This window comes from Bos javanicus, chromosome 21 (assembly GCF_032452875.1).
Source record: "Bos javanicus breed banteng chromosome 21, ARS-OSU_banteng_1.0, whole genome shotgun sequence".
Lineage (NCBI taxonomy): Eukaryota > Metazoa > Chordata > Mammalia > Artiodactyla > Bovidae > Bos > Bos javanicus.
In genome coordinates this window covers 46,745,961-46,761,078 of record NC_083888.1, presented here as the reverse complement: position 1 = coordinate 46,761,078, position 15,118 = coordinate 46,745,961, and the positions used below count along the sequence as shown (strand labels likewise).

Here is a 15,118-nt window from a genome sequence, read left to right as displayed (position 1 = left end):
TTTTAGTTTTCAGTTGTTTGAGAAACCTCCATATGGTAGTTCTGTTTTTAGTTGTTTGAAAAGCCTCCATACTGTTTTCACAGTTCTTTGCCCATTTTAATTGCTTTGTCTTTTTTCCACAAACTTTAAACTTTTTATTTTGCACTGGAGTATAGCTGAATAACAATGTTGTGGTAGTTTCAGGTGAATAGCAAAAGGATTCAGCCATGCATATACATGTATCCAGTCTCTGCCAAACACCCATCCCATCTGGAATTGCTTTGTCTTTTTATTATTGAGTTGTAAGAATTCTTTATATATTCTAGCTATGTCCTTTATCAGATTTGATTTGCAAATATTTTTTCACATGCTATGGGTTATCTTTTCATTTTCTTGATGGTTTCCTTTGAAGCACAAAAGTTTTTAATTTTGATGAAGTCCAGTTCCTAGTTTTCTTTTGTTGTTTGTGCTGTTGGCATTATCTAAAAAACTATGGCCTGATGTGGGCTTCCCTCATAGCTCAGTTGGTAAATAATCCACCTACAATGCAGAAGACCCTGGTTCAATTCCTGAGTCGGAAAGATCCGCTGGAGAAGGAATAGGCTACCCACTCCAGTATTTTGGGCTTCCCTTGTGGCTCAGCTGGTAAAGAATCTGCCTGCAATATGGGAGACCTGGGTTCCAAGATCCCTTGGAGAAGAGAAAGGCTACCCACTCCGGTATTCTGGCCTGGAGAATTCCATGGACTGTATGGTCCATGGGGTCGCAAAGAGTCAGACATGACTGAATGACTTAAAAAAAAAAAATGGATGATGCAAGTTTACAAAGACTTACACTTATATTTTTCCTACAAGTCTTACTGTTTCAGCTCTTGAACTTAGGTCCTTGGTACATTTTGAGTTAGTATCAGATGAGGGCTTAACTTTTTTCTTTTGCGTATGGATATCTAGTTGTCCTAACACCATGTATTAAAAAGGCTTTTTCCCCTACTGAATTGTTTTGGCACTTTTGTTGAAAGCTAACTGATTTAGAGGTGAACATTTATTTCTGGACTCTAGAGTGTATTTCACTGATATATGTGACTGTCCTTATGCCAGTACCAGACTGTCTTGATTACTGTATCTTTGCAGTGATTATTTAAGCTGAGGTGTGTGAAACCTTCATCTTTATTCTTTTTGAAGACTGCTTTGGCTACTCTGGCCCACTGAATTTCCCTATGCTTAAAATCTTAAATACAAATCAAAATTCCAGGAAACCAAATACGATGAAAATTGAAATGAGTCAAGTTCTATTTCTTCATCTTTATAATCATTACCACAATTTACTTCAAGTCTACTGTTTAAAGAAATATGTAGTAACACAGGATTTGGAAACACAAACTACCCCCAATAAACTATGACTGTCCTGAAACTATTAGGAATTTATTGTTGAAATGAATGCAAGATAAATATCTGTGTTTGTGTCTGTTGGGGGCCACCTATGTACCTGAGAGTTCTCCTTATTAACTTCGCTGTAGAATACAATGTTTATTAAAAGACAAATCACAAAGTATTTTTTGGGGAGAGTAGTGTTTTATCATTAACATTGTTTACAATTGCTGGTACATGGTGATAAATAAAAAGTAGGCTGACTTTTAGTTGGCTTTACTATTGTTTTAAAATTCTCAAAATTGCCTGTATGCGGTGCAGACTACTTTACCAGCCCACCCTCGGGATGCCACTGAGGAGGAACAAATTATTCTGAAATCTAGAGGAAGAGTCTTCCAGGAAGGGGAAACAAATGTTAAGGCCTTGCATGAGTTTGAGATCTCTAAGGAACTGAAAGAAGGCCATTACTGTAGCTAAAGAATAGAAGTTAGGGGTGAGGTTAGAGACACTGGCAGCCAGGGTAAGTAGTGTTTTATAGCTGGGACTGCCATGTGACTCAGAGAAGGCAATGGCACCCCACTCCAGTACTTTTGCCTGGAAAATCCATGGATGGAGGAGCCTGGAAGGCTGCAGTCCATGGGGTCGCTGAGGGTCGGACATGACTGAGCGACTTCACTTTTCACTTTCATGCACTGGAGAAGGAAATGGCAACCCACTCCAGTGTTCTTGCCTGGAGAATCCCAGGGATGGGGGAGCCTGGTGGGCTGCCGTCTATGGGGTCGCACAGAGTTGGACACGACTGAAGTGACTTAGCAGTAGCCACGGGACTTGTGGTCTGACCATAGCACTTCTGAGAGTGAAAGAGGCTGCTGTTAATTATATCATGACCACTGTTAATTAATGGGATTTTCCTAGGAGAATTAGGAGGAATCACCACTTTGCTTAAAGGATATGGCACAGAGTTGTTTTTCAACTACCCAAGAGAACACCTATGATGAGAGTTAAAAATTCTTAAATACAAGTGAGTAGTAATCTGACCTGATACCATTAGTGTACTGTGAATTAGGAAGACTGATAGTGGATTATGTAGTGGTTTAGAGTAATGTTTACCAAACTTTAGCATCGAGGGCTTATGCCCCGCTCCACCAAATTATGATCCAAATTATGATTGAGTAGTTTCTGTATTTCTGAGAAGCTCCCAGGTGCTGCTGATACTGCCAGTCCATGGAGGACCATACTTTGAGTAGCACTGGTTTAGACTTTAGGGAATGGATTCTAGTATCAGACAGACTTGGTTTGAATTTCAGATTTTTTGGTTACCAACTGGGTGGGCTTGGTAAGTTAAACATTATTTCCATAGCTCTTTTCTTCATCTGGTAAAATAAGGATTGTAATAATCCTTGTTTTTATATGAGTGTTGTGAAGAGTAAATGGCAACCCACTCCAGTACTCTTGCCTGGAAAATCCCATGGACGGAGGAGCCTGGTAGGCTTCAGTCCACAGGGTCATAAAGAGTCAGACACGACTGAGCGATTTCACTTTCACTTTCACTTTGTGAAGAGTAAATGGGATAAAGCACTTGTACTGTGTCTAACATTATTACAAGCACTTAGCATATGTTATTACTATAGTTAGAAAGAAGATAATACTCATGAGATAAAACTAGGAACGTGAATTAGTGCCACATTGTGAATCAGCACTAGAAGTATATACCTGCAACTGTATGTATACCCTATAACAGTGGCATATAGCAGCCTCTTCATAGTAGTTGGCTGGATAAACAAACTGTGAACCCATTTAACAGTACTGTGTGAACTGAAATAATTACTTCCATCCTGTCACACCTCTCTTGTTCTTAGAGTCTACCTTACCTGCTGCTAAGTGTAAGAATAAGAAACATAAGCATAAGAAAATAAGAAAACATAAGAAAATTCTGCCTCGTAGCTGCAAACAGTTTGACGTATTAAGCTAGTTAGGATAGATTTAAGCTTGAAATTGATGAGATATGTTGGGAGTTTCTTGGTATTTCGGTATACAATAAATTTTAGACTTATTATACTATCTTCAAATTAAAGGTAGTTGTAGAATTATATACTTTAAAATTAGTTTTATTTAGATTTTTGTGCAAAATTATAGCTGAGTTAAACACAAAAGTAAAAAATGCACCTCAACAATCCTATTTCTAGAGGACAAATGATAGATCAAATTACTGTGAAAAGATACCTAGAGAATAGGACCTGCTAATATCAGGTTGGAATGGTTTCTGTTTTGCTCAGTGACTGTGTGATTCCCACAGCATTAAGTAGGTACCTGAGTGTGGGTGGGGAAAGGAAGAAGGAAGGGAGCTAAATTTTTTGAATACTTGTTATTAGCCAGGTACTTCACCATGTGCTAGGAAATTTACATGTACTAATTCATTGCTTAGAGCTATTGTGTGAGATAGGTATCATTACTCCTTTTTCATTTCTGAGACCTGAAACTTTTAAAGAGACAAAAGGAGAAAAAGGTGGAGCCAAATTTCTTCTCCAGATGTCTCTATAAACACCGTTCTCTTTTTTTACTACTACCTTTGGAAAGGGTGCTTCTATAGAAAGTCACCGTATGGTTTTCCAACAAAGTTGCTGCATTGTCACAGTTTCCTGGCCTGTTTCTAACAATGACTGAAGTACTTCAGAGATTCTAGTACAGTAATTGAATAGCATTATTCTTGCTAAACCTTTATGGTTTATCCAGAGTTGATCTAATTCATTTCATTTCATTAGTTTTCTCTACTATGCAGCATCTTACTTTATGCAATACCCAGTGATGGGATTTGAAGCATGAGTTGAGGGGCTTCCCTGGTGGCTCAGATAGTTAAGAATCCACATGCAATGCAGGAGGCACCAGTTTGATTCCTGGGTTGGGAAGTTCCCCTGGAGAAGGAATAGGCTATCCACTCCAGTATTCTTACCTGGAGAATCCCCATGGACAGAGAAGCCTGACAGGCTGCAGTCCATGGGGTTGCAAAGAGTCAGGCATGACTGAGCGGCTAAGAAAAGCACAGCACAGCATTCTTGCTAAGCCTTTATGTTTATCCAGAGTTGATCTAATTCATTCTATTTCATAGTTTTCTATATGGCATCTTACTTTATGCAATATCCAGTGCTGGGGTTTGAAGCATGTCTTGCTGACTTGCAGAATTATAGAGACCACTGAAGATATTTTAATTTCTAATTATGATTGTATTTCATCACCCTAAGAAATTATAGAGTGATAAAACTGTCAAGCCAATAATGATTTTGACATAATGTAGCATTCTATCAGTAAACCTTAAGAATAAATAAGACAGTAAGAAATTCCTGTTTGGTGTAACACTGGAGAGACAGGGATCATTTCTTTGGAGAAGACAGCAGCAAGGAGCAGAACATAAGTGAACTGAGCCCTTGTCGTGAGGTGAGACACTGCAGGTGGCATACCTCTTGTTGGATCATGTCTTCTGTCCCAGCTTTGGCACAATTGTGTCATTTTCCACAATATATCACTAACATTGCATCTTCTGTCAGTTAAACTATCTCAAGAGATCATACCTGATATTTTATATGATATCAGGGGAAACATAGGCAAGGGTTAGAGAGAGTTAAAATGGCCCTTAAAAAATCTTCTTCTGATTGAGGTATCAGTGTAATACCTGTATAAACTCATGATTTTTCTCATATTCTCAGGGTTGAAGAAGTTCACAAGAGTGCCTTACTGGCAACATGCTCAGGGTCTAAGTGGTATTTGGAACTAAGTGGTCATTGGTAGTAACTATCAGTTGTACTCAGGGGATAGATAAAATATTCCTCCAGCTTAATAACATCTTGGGTTGCCATTTCCTTCTCTGTGAATAACTCCCTACTTTTCTCTAAACTAGGTGACAGGATCAAGGAGAATAAATAAAGGTAGTAATAACCATTTAACAACCTGATTTATTTATTTCACTCTTGACTTTTGAATTAGCCAAAGGTAAGCAAGTATTTGGGTCTGGCTAAGCAAGTGGGCCTTAGAAAGCATCACTATGAACAAAGCTAGTGGAGGTGATGGAATTCCAGTTGAGCTATTTCAAATCCTGAAAGATGATGCTGTGAAAGTGCTGCACTCAATGTGCCAGCAAATTTGGAAAACTCAGCAGTGGCCACAGGACTGGAAAAGGTCAGTTTTCATTCCAATCCCAAAGAAAGGCAATGCCAAAGAATGCTCAAACTACCGCACAATTGCACTCATCTCACACGCTAGTAAAGGAATGCTCAAAATTCTCCAAGCCAGGCTTCAGCAATACGTGAACCGTGAACTTCCTGATGTTCAAGCTGGTTTTAGAAAAGGTAGAGGAACCAGAGATCAAATTGCCAACATCCGCTGGATCATGGAAAAAGCAAGAGAGTTCCAGAAAAAGATCTATTTCTGCTTTATTGACTATGCCAAAGCCTTTGACTGTGTGGATCACAGTAAACTGTGGAAAATTCTGAAAGAGATGGGAATACCAGACCACCTGATCTGCCTCTTGAGAAATTTGTATGCAGGTCAGGAAGCAACAGTTAGAACTGGACATGGAACAACAGACTGGTTCCAAATAGGAAAAGGAGTACATCAAGGCTGTATATTGTCACCCTGCTTATTTAACTTATATGCAGAGTACATCATGAGAAATGCTGGACTGGAAGAAACACAAGCTGGAATCAAGACTGCCGGGAGAAATATCAATAACCTCAGATATGCAGATGACACCACCCTTATGGCAGAAAGTGAAGAGGAACTAAAGACCCTCTTGATGAAAGTGAAAGAGGAAAGTGAAAAAGTTGGTTTAAAGCTCAACATTCAGAAAACGAAGATCATGGCATCTGGTCCCATCACTTCATGGGAAATAGATGGGGAAACAGTGGAAACAGTGTCAGACTTTATTTTTCTGGGCTCCAAAATCACTGCAGATGGTGATTGCATCCATGAAATTCAAGGACGCTTACTCCTTGGAAAGAAAGTTATGACTAACCTAGATAGCATATTCAAAAGCAGAGACATTACTTTGCCAACAAAGGTCTGTCTAGTCAAGGTTATTGTTTTTCCAGTGGTCATGTATGGATGTGAGAGCTGGACTGTGAAGAAAGCTGAGCGCTGAAGAATTGATGCTTTTGAACTGTGGTGTTGGAGAAGACTCTTGAGAGTCCCTTGGACTGCAAGGAGATCCAACCAGTCCATTCTGAAGGAGATCAGCCCTAGGATTTCTTTGGAAGGAATGATGCTAAAGCTGAAACTCCAGTACTCTGGCCACCTCATGCGAAGAGTTGACTCATTGGAAAAGACTCTGATGCTGGGAGAGATTGGGGGCAAGAGGAGAAGGGGACGACAGAGGATGAGATGGCTGGATGGCATCGCCAACTCGATGAACTTGAGTTTGAGTGAACTCCGGGAGATGGTGATGGACAGGGAGGCCTGGCGTGCTGCGATTCATGGGGTCGCAAAGAGTCGGACACAACCGAGCGACTGAACTGAACTGAACTGAAGCTTAGATGAAACTGCTACTGTCCTATTAACTAGGCAGAATTTGGGGCAAGTGATACCTATAAATTCTATGTGATGTCTTGATTATGGAGCATCCTGGATATACGATGGTTCGTGCTCCCTTTGTGGTGAATGAGCCAGTCACTGGTAAGTTTATAGCAGGTAATGTGGCCTGATGTACCAATGAAGAAAGAAATATACATGTACATACATTCAATGAATATTTATTAAATAGCTTCCAAGTACCAGGTGCTGAGTAGTAATTAAGACAAATGTGGTCTCTGCCCTCAGGGAACATATAGTAACATGGAGGAGACATTGCTCAATATTAAATAGAATATGATGAATGTTGCACTAGAAGTTAGGGTGTTTTACCAACAAAGCTGGGTCCTGGATCTATTTTAGGTTAAGAATATGTCCCTAGGGAACTGACATTTGAATTAAAAATGGGCAGTGCAAACTACATGTTCCAACCGAAAACATGGTGGGTTCTAGGGACAAAAAGACGCTCAGTGTGACTGGAAGGAGAAGTGAAACTCTTCAGTGGAGAAGTAGAAATAGATTAGATAGTAAGAGTCTTTTACGTTAAGGTGTTTAGACTTGATTATAGGAATGATGAGAATTATTTGTGGATTTTAATCTGGTATGTATGATCATATTTGTGTCTTATGGGGACCACTTCAAGAAGGATTACTGAGGGCTGTGTAGAGGGAAAATGAACAGGGTAGGAGTAAATAGAGGTAAGGAGACTGGTTAGGATACTGTTTAAGCAAAATTTGTCAGAGATAACAATGACTTAGGGTTGTGGTAGAGATGGAGATAAAGGATATTAATGTGATACTGGGGAGGCATTTTGACAGGACTTTGTCTTTAGTTGGATGAGACAGAAGAGTTGGAGAGATCCTTGGATTAATTATATGGGCTCCCTGGGTAGACTCTAAAGCCACAGAGGAAAAGCTTAGAGAGCAAAGAAGAGCAATAACTTCATTTCTGAACGTGATGCACTGGAGGGCTTATGAGATACCACGTAGGCTGTTGTTCATCAGGCAGTTACATAAGTGAGTCCAAAGAGCAGCAGATATGAACTGAGATGAAATATAGGGGTGACCAGTACATGGATGCCAACTGAGGCTCTATAAGTTAATGCTTTTAGTTACGCAGACCTGGAATGGGAACAACGGAGGACCTATGATGGACCTTCAGAGAAACACTGACATTGACTGTTTCAAAATGTGATGGTTTAAAGATAACATTGGATAAAAACATCTTAAAAATGTTTTTAAAGAATAAAGGAAAGCTTGCAAGCCTGAGAGTTTTCTTTTTCAGAACTGATTTCCCGGTTTACTTGCACCTCAAGTGAAGTCATACAAATTCCAATCACAGTCTCTTCTGTTGTGGTTAAATTGATTCTTGAACACAAACCATTTTAAAACATGCAATGAAAAAAAATGAGAATAAAGTAAAATCAAAGCATCAAATTATCCATGGCTAAAACTTTTGAATTTAGCGCATAATGAAAGCAACCATAAAATGCAGTGTTGCCAACATTCAGTGATGGCCAAAGAAGAATCTTGCTTCCTTTCCCTCTTTTCACCACTGACTTACAGTATCTTGCCATTTTTTAAATCCTTTAGAGATATGGATCTTTTTGTATTCTCTCTCCCATCTTGATCTCATAGGTGTGTGGAAAAACCAAGAATAATGGCTCCCAACTTACTCTTTAACTGCTTGTAAAGGACCTTTGAGTAATTGGCAGAGACACTCTTCTTTTTTATGTGGACAAACCCATGTCCACAAAACTTTGATTTTTGGTAAGATTATAGTAGAACTCTTCCTCCTTCTTAAACACATGGTGGACGTATTCCTTATCCTGACATATCATCCAACTTTGTTTCTGTTTTCCCCTTTGGGGAAGATAATGTGGTTTACATTCTTTTAGAAGTCTTGGACACCAAGAATGTTGAGGTCAGCCTAACTGGGGAAGTGAAGGAAAGAATGTCAGTTAACCCAGCACTGAAACCTCAGGAGTGTGCTCCGTAAAGGCCATTTCTCCTTGTTTTTCTTTTTTCCTTTTGTATATTAAGCACAAATAACCCATAGCCTTTAAATCAGCTTCACAAAAAGCCACCAACAAATGTTTAAGGCATCTCAACAAGGTTTCCAAGAAAGTCTTAAATAAAATTGTGTTTGTATGATGAGCAATATATCAACTTCTTTTTTTTACCCACTGTCTCCTATTGATGCAAAATTTACTGAAATCTCAAATTTTAAGAAATCAGGGATGTAGCAGAATAAATCATTATATTTCTCTAAGGTAACTACTTTTAAATGAAATAAATGAATGTGTAGTTAGGGAAAGGTCAAGGAGTGAGAGACCTACATGCCCTCCAAAATAGTTGGATGCTAGTGTTTTTTATGGGCAATTCTCAGTCAGTATAGAGAAATACCTTTCTTTAAAAATAAATTAGAAAACATTTCTAAAATGTCTTTGGATTTAAGTTCTTTTAATTTGGGAAGAAGGAAAGCAAAAACCCAATGGAGTAGATTAACATTGAGGTTATTTTCCTGGCAGATTTTAGTGGCTTTTTTTTCCCCCCAAAACCTGTGGATTTACTGAATATTATATTAATACTTTTATTTAGATTTGGGGAAAACACACACACATACTCAAGTATACATATATATGTAAAAGTCCTTTCTTTTCCTTTAGGAAACAGTTTTAATATTATCCAGCAAAGATTATGAATGACATGTAAATAACCAATGTTGGATGGTATGAGAAAGAATAATACAGACTTTTGAATATTTTTATAGAGGGATCTGCTCCTGCACACCTGGTCTTTCTTCTGAGGCATATTTCCATGTAGTGTATTACATATTCTAAAATTCCTTTGTTATTCATGCCACAGAAATTTCCATGGGTTCATATACTGTGCCTGGATGTGTAATGTAGTATGGAGATAGTCAAGTAAAGGAATAGACAAAGAGAAAGCAAAGTAATTCACTTGAAATCCACAGACCTTTACAATGCTGAAAAGTAAGTAAAAGCAGATGTTGTAAAGTTTAGAAAATCAAGACATTATTTTCCTGTTTCCATTGAATTTTTTCTAAACACATTATGAGTAAGCTTTGAAGTAATACAAAGTCCTCTGTTTGTTTTGCTGATAGCATCTTTTGTAAAAAACTTTATCAATGCTTGTTTAAGTTGTAGACTAAATGATATCTCAGTTGGTGAAAGAACTGACTGTATCTCCTGGCAAATACAATACTGCAATGCTGAAATTACTTACAGTGTCTGAGTCACTCAGATATATAGATGATTAGATCTTTGGAGTTTAATGTTAAACAGTTCAGATACTTTGCTATGAAAGTACAAACATTGATCCCCAATATTTCATTATTCATACACTTTGCATTTTATATTTTATGGAGATATATAAAATATTTTATATTTTATGGAGACTTTGTTTTACTGTGTAATAGGGAGAACCTGCTTTGTGAATCTTTGGAATTATTCTGAAGGTGACCTCGGAATTTGAAAATAAGGCTATTTATGTCGCTCCCCTCCTCCCTTCTACTCTTCTCTAATGTGGACGCTTATTAAACTTTAAAAAGTCTTACAGTGTGGTCTCTAGATATGAAGGTTATTTCAAATGAACTGTCATCCTTCGATTTGGTTCTGAAACTTAATACCTAAAAGAGCCCGAGGGAGAGTTCATTGCCAGAGCAAGGTGCTTGCCAGCTCAGGGAAGCTCCAGGACAGGTGCCCATCCTCACATGCTCCCGGTGGCTCTCATCATTTGGAGTCACTGAATGTCTTCCAGCTGTTAGAGAATGTCCTGGGCTCAAAACAGCATCCCTGCTGAGGTTGTTTTCAGGGTCTAAGCCAATTCTGGAAATGACTGGCTGCTAAAATATGGAACGAGGGAAATCAGTTTCTATCAACAACATAAACCATCATCTGTCTGTTATTACATCCATTCAGCTGGGTCACATATGACTCAATAATCAAATTACCACCCTATATATCTTAAATCTGTATGTTCATTTGACCACCATATGGACGTGGAAAAGCAAAAATAATTTAGGCAGTCTTCTCTTTATTTTGTTTCTGCATATACAAGTAAAATGGCTGTAAAATTTTGAACATTATATAATATGAATAGCTAAAATCTCCAGTGGGGGCCTCCCCTCCTCCCTGTCACTTGACATGTTAACAGTTTGGTGTGTATCAACTACTTCTTAACCATTCATGGAATTTTCTATTGTTGATATTTTACTAATGCAATTTTGGCCTTTTAAAATTAATTTAAGTGAAAAATTAGCTGGATCAATCAATAAAGAACTTCAAAAGTAGATAAAATTTAAGTGGGAAAAAATAAAGCAGTTTGTTTTGTTTTGTTATTCATGCTTCAACTTTTTTCAAGAAGCATTTGAAACAGCTTACAATAAAAACCAGGGCAAAGGAAAATACAAGCAAGAACTACTCATAAAGTGTAAATAAGAGAAACAAAGGGGAAATAGAGAAGAGGGGAATGGTAAGTCAAAAAGTTGGAGTGGTAGAAAGCTGTGCTGCTTGATAAACAAAACAAAAAAAACATTGCCCAACGTTTCAAAGTGATCTTCCCAGTTCTTCCTGGGTTGCAATAGGAAACCAGTTCTTTCAAGATGAATTTGCATAGGAATCCACCTATGGTCAAAATATGACCCTCACAGGGTCCTTGTAATTAACAATGTCACTTTCAGGTAGGGACAATGCTTCATATAAATTTGTGTTTCTAGGACCTAGCACCCGAAGAAGGCAATGGCACCCCACTCCAGTATTCTTGCCTGGAAAATCCCATGGATGGAGGAGCCTGGTAGGCTGCAGTCCATGGGGTCGAGAAGAGTCGGACACGACTGAGTGACTTCACTTTCACTTTTCACTTTCATGCATTGGAGAAGGAAATGGCAACCCATTCCAGTGTTCTTGACTGGAGAATCCCAGGGACAGGGGAGCCTGGTGGGCTGCTATCTATGGGGTCGCACAGAATCAGACACAACTGAAGCGACTTAGTAGCAGCAGCAGCAGCAGCAGGACATAGCACCATGCTGTCCAATTGTTGTTTAGTGGCAAGTAATGCCCAACTCTTTTGTGACCTCATGAACTTTGGCACTGCCAGGTTCCTCTTGCTCATGGGCTTTCCAGGCAACCCCTGGAGTGGGTTGCCATTTCCTCTCCAGGGAATCTTCCCAACCCAGGGACTGAACCCAAGTCTCATGCGTTGGTAGGTGGATTCTTTACCACTGAGCCACTAGGGAAGTCCCTATGCCGTCTAATAGCAGACCCTAAACACATTTAATAGAACAGCAAATGAATGAAACAGTGAATGAAGCAATGAGAGAGTGACCACAGTACTTGTTAGCAGTTTATTTATAATGCATTTGTGTTCCACCTATGATTGTTTTGTGTTATTATGTCAGATCAGATTAGATCAGATCAGTCGCTCAGTCGTGTCTGACTCTTTGCGACCCCGTGAATTGCAGCACGCCAGGCCTCCCTGTCCGTCACCAACTCCCGGAGTTCACTCAGACTCACGTCCATCGAGTCAGTGATGCCATCCAGCCATCTCATCCTCTGTCGTCCCCTTCTCCTCTTGCCCCCAATCCCTCCCAGCATCAGAGTCTCCCAATGAGTCAACTCTTCGCATGAGGTGGCCAAAGTACTGGAGTTTCAGCTTTAGCATCATTCCTTCCAAAGAAATCCCAGGGCTGATCTCCTTCAGAATGGACTGGTTGGATCTCCTTGCAGTCCAAGGGACTCTCAAGAGTCTTCTCCAACACCACAGTTCAAAAGCATCAATTCTTCGGCGCTCAGCCTTCTTCACAGTCCAACTCTCACATCCATACATGACTACAGGAAAAACCATAGCCTTGACTAGACGAACCTTTGTTGGCAAAGGAATGTCTCTGCTTTTGAATATGCTATCTAGGTTGGTCATAACTTTCTTTCCAAGGAGTAAGCGTCTTTTAATTTCATGGCTGCAGTCACCATCTGCAGTGATTTTGGAGCCCAGAAAAATAAAGTCTGACATTGTTTCCACTGTTTCCCCATCTATTTGCCATGAAGTGATGGGACCAGATGCCATGATCTTCGTTTTCTGAATGTTGAGCTTTACACCAACTTTTTCACTCTCCACTTTCACTTTCATCAAGAGGCTTTTTAGTTCCTCTTCACTTTCTGCCATAAGGGTGGTGTCATCTGCATATCTGAGGTTATTGATATTTCTCCCGGCAGTCTTGATTCCAGCTTGTGTTTCTTCCAGTCCAGCATTTCTCATGATGTACTCTGCATATAAGTTAAATAAGCAGGGTGACAATATACAGCCTTGACGTACTCCTTTTCCTATTTGGAACCAGTCTGTTGTTCCATGTCCAATTCTAACTGTTGCTTCCTGACCTGCAAATTCAAAAGCATAATGTTCAGTTCATTCTTTTTTTTTTTTTTAAACAAGTATTAGCAGATGCCTAGTGGCATGATTTTAGAAGCTGTAAATTCTGAAGGAGATCAGCCCTGGGATTTCTTTGGAAGGAATGATGCTAAAGCTGAAACTCCAGTACTTTGGCCACCTCATGCGAAGAGTTGACTCATTGGGAAAGACTCTGATGCTGGGAGGGATTGGGGGCAAGAGGAGAAGGGGACGACAGAGGATGAGATGGCTGGATGGCATCACTGACTTGATGGACATGAGTCTGAGTGAACTCCGGGAGTTGGTGATGGACAGTGAGGCCTGGCGTGCTGCAATTCACGGGGTTGCAAAGAGTCGGACACGACTGAGTGACTGAACTGAACTGAGTGGCATAATTTTAGAAGCTGTAAATATTAAAGTGAGTTAAGACAGTTTGTGCTTTCACAGAGCTTATAATCAAATGGGGCAGATAGAGAAATAAAATTTAGAAGAAAAAAAAAAAGAGTTGCAATACAGAGAATCAGATAGATAAGTTCAGGATGCTGTGAGAGCCCACAGGAAGAATACCTATTGCAGACCAAAGAAATGGGAGAGATGAAATCCTTTGAGACCAGAACAGGGCTGTAGGGTGTGTACAGAGAGGCATGGTTGAGGTATGTAGCTGCCCTTTGATCTGGCCTAAAACAGGGGTAACACTTGGGCTCTTGAAGAGAGAGTGGTTAATATAGTCTATCCTCTTGACTGTCAGATATTTCAGGCAAGATTTGACAGTAAAAGAATAAAGCTCTTTTAATTTTTAAAAATTGAGATTATTAGCAAGTGTCTGAGGAAGAGATATCCTTAGCTTTAGACTGAAGGACAGAGGCACACTAAATGTTAGGTAGCATGGATTATTGTAAAAGCTGATGTGTCTGTTAAGTCCCAGCAGGAAATGGCTCATGGAAAAGGCATAATTGAAGAGAGATGAATGGAAGAACTATTGAAAAGACTGGGTACGTTTAAGGAAGGGAGAGTGAAGCACCAGGATTTGGCAACCATGGGACACCACTATCAACCCTGGCCATAGCTGAAGCAGGAGAAGGCTGCCTTATAGGCTTTCTGGCCTTAACCAGCAGAAACAGTTCTAAGTTAGGCTTGGAAAGGAGGAAGCTGGGAAAGAAATATTCAACTCTCTCTCCCCTCCTGCCTTTGAATTCTTATCAGTATCTCCCTTTGGTCGAACCTAACTGGATGTCAGAAGGCAAAAAGGAAGTACAGTTGATGTAGTTCTTAGAAATTAGCCTCTTGGGAAACAGGTGGAAAAGAGAGGAAGCAAAGGGGCAAATGAAGAATATGTAGCATAATTAAGATCTTGATTTCTAATTCAACAATGGGGCTCTGTCCAAATTCATTCAATAATGGATATAAGTTATGTGTTATGAAATATAGAAAACATTGGTTTCAACCTTGGAAAAGAATACCAAGTCAGTAGAAACAATGTTCTTTGTTTTAGAAAACACAGTTTTTCTTTTTTTTTTTGCAGCATATGAGATGTTTTGTTGTTGGCAATGCTACAGAAAAAATTAAATATTTATTAAATGAGTGATGTATTAAGTTGTCTTTGGAATAATTGCTCTTTCTTCTTTCCATTTTCTAAAGGAAGATGTTACCTGATTGATTTAGACAGAGGTCAACTGGGGAGATAAGGAGACTAGAGAGGATTGAAGGGCCAGATTTCTGAGCCTCTTTCTAGAACTTTCTAGGAATTTTATATCTCAGCTGCACAAACAGTTTTTTTTTTTTTAATGTAGAAGAAAGCCAGGAGGTGAT

At 39.3% G+C, this 15,118-nt stretch overlaps 1 protein-coding gene across 4 annotated transcripts in view; it reads left to right on the top strand.

Annotated features, from left to right (window-relative positions):
- The window catches only part of SLC25A21 (solute carrier family 25 member 21), a 553,178-nt gene that overhangs the window by 98,410 nt on the left and 439,650 nt on the right, over window positions 1-15,118 (top strand). The window contains exon 2 of one of the 4 annotated variants that reach the window (XM_061394949.1): window positions 1-15,118. This exon is cut by the window's left edge and continues 13,826 nt beyond it. The exons of the other annotated variants lie outside the window; for them this stretch is intronic. Within the exon in view, the coding sequence (XP_061250933.1) occupies window positions 5,383-6,477 (1,095 nt within the window). The 5' untranslated portion in view covers window positions 1-5,382 and the 3' untranslated portion in view covers window positions 6,478-15,118. 4 annotated transcript variants of the gene reach the window in all.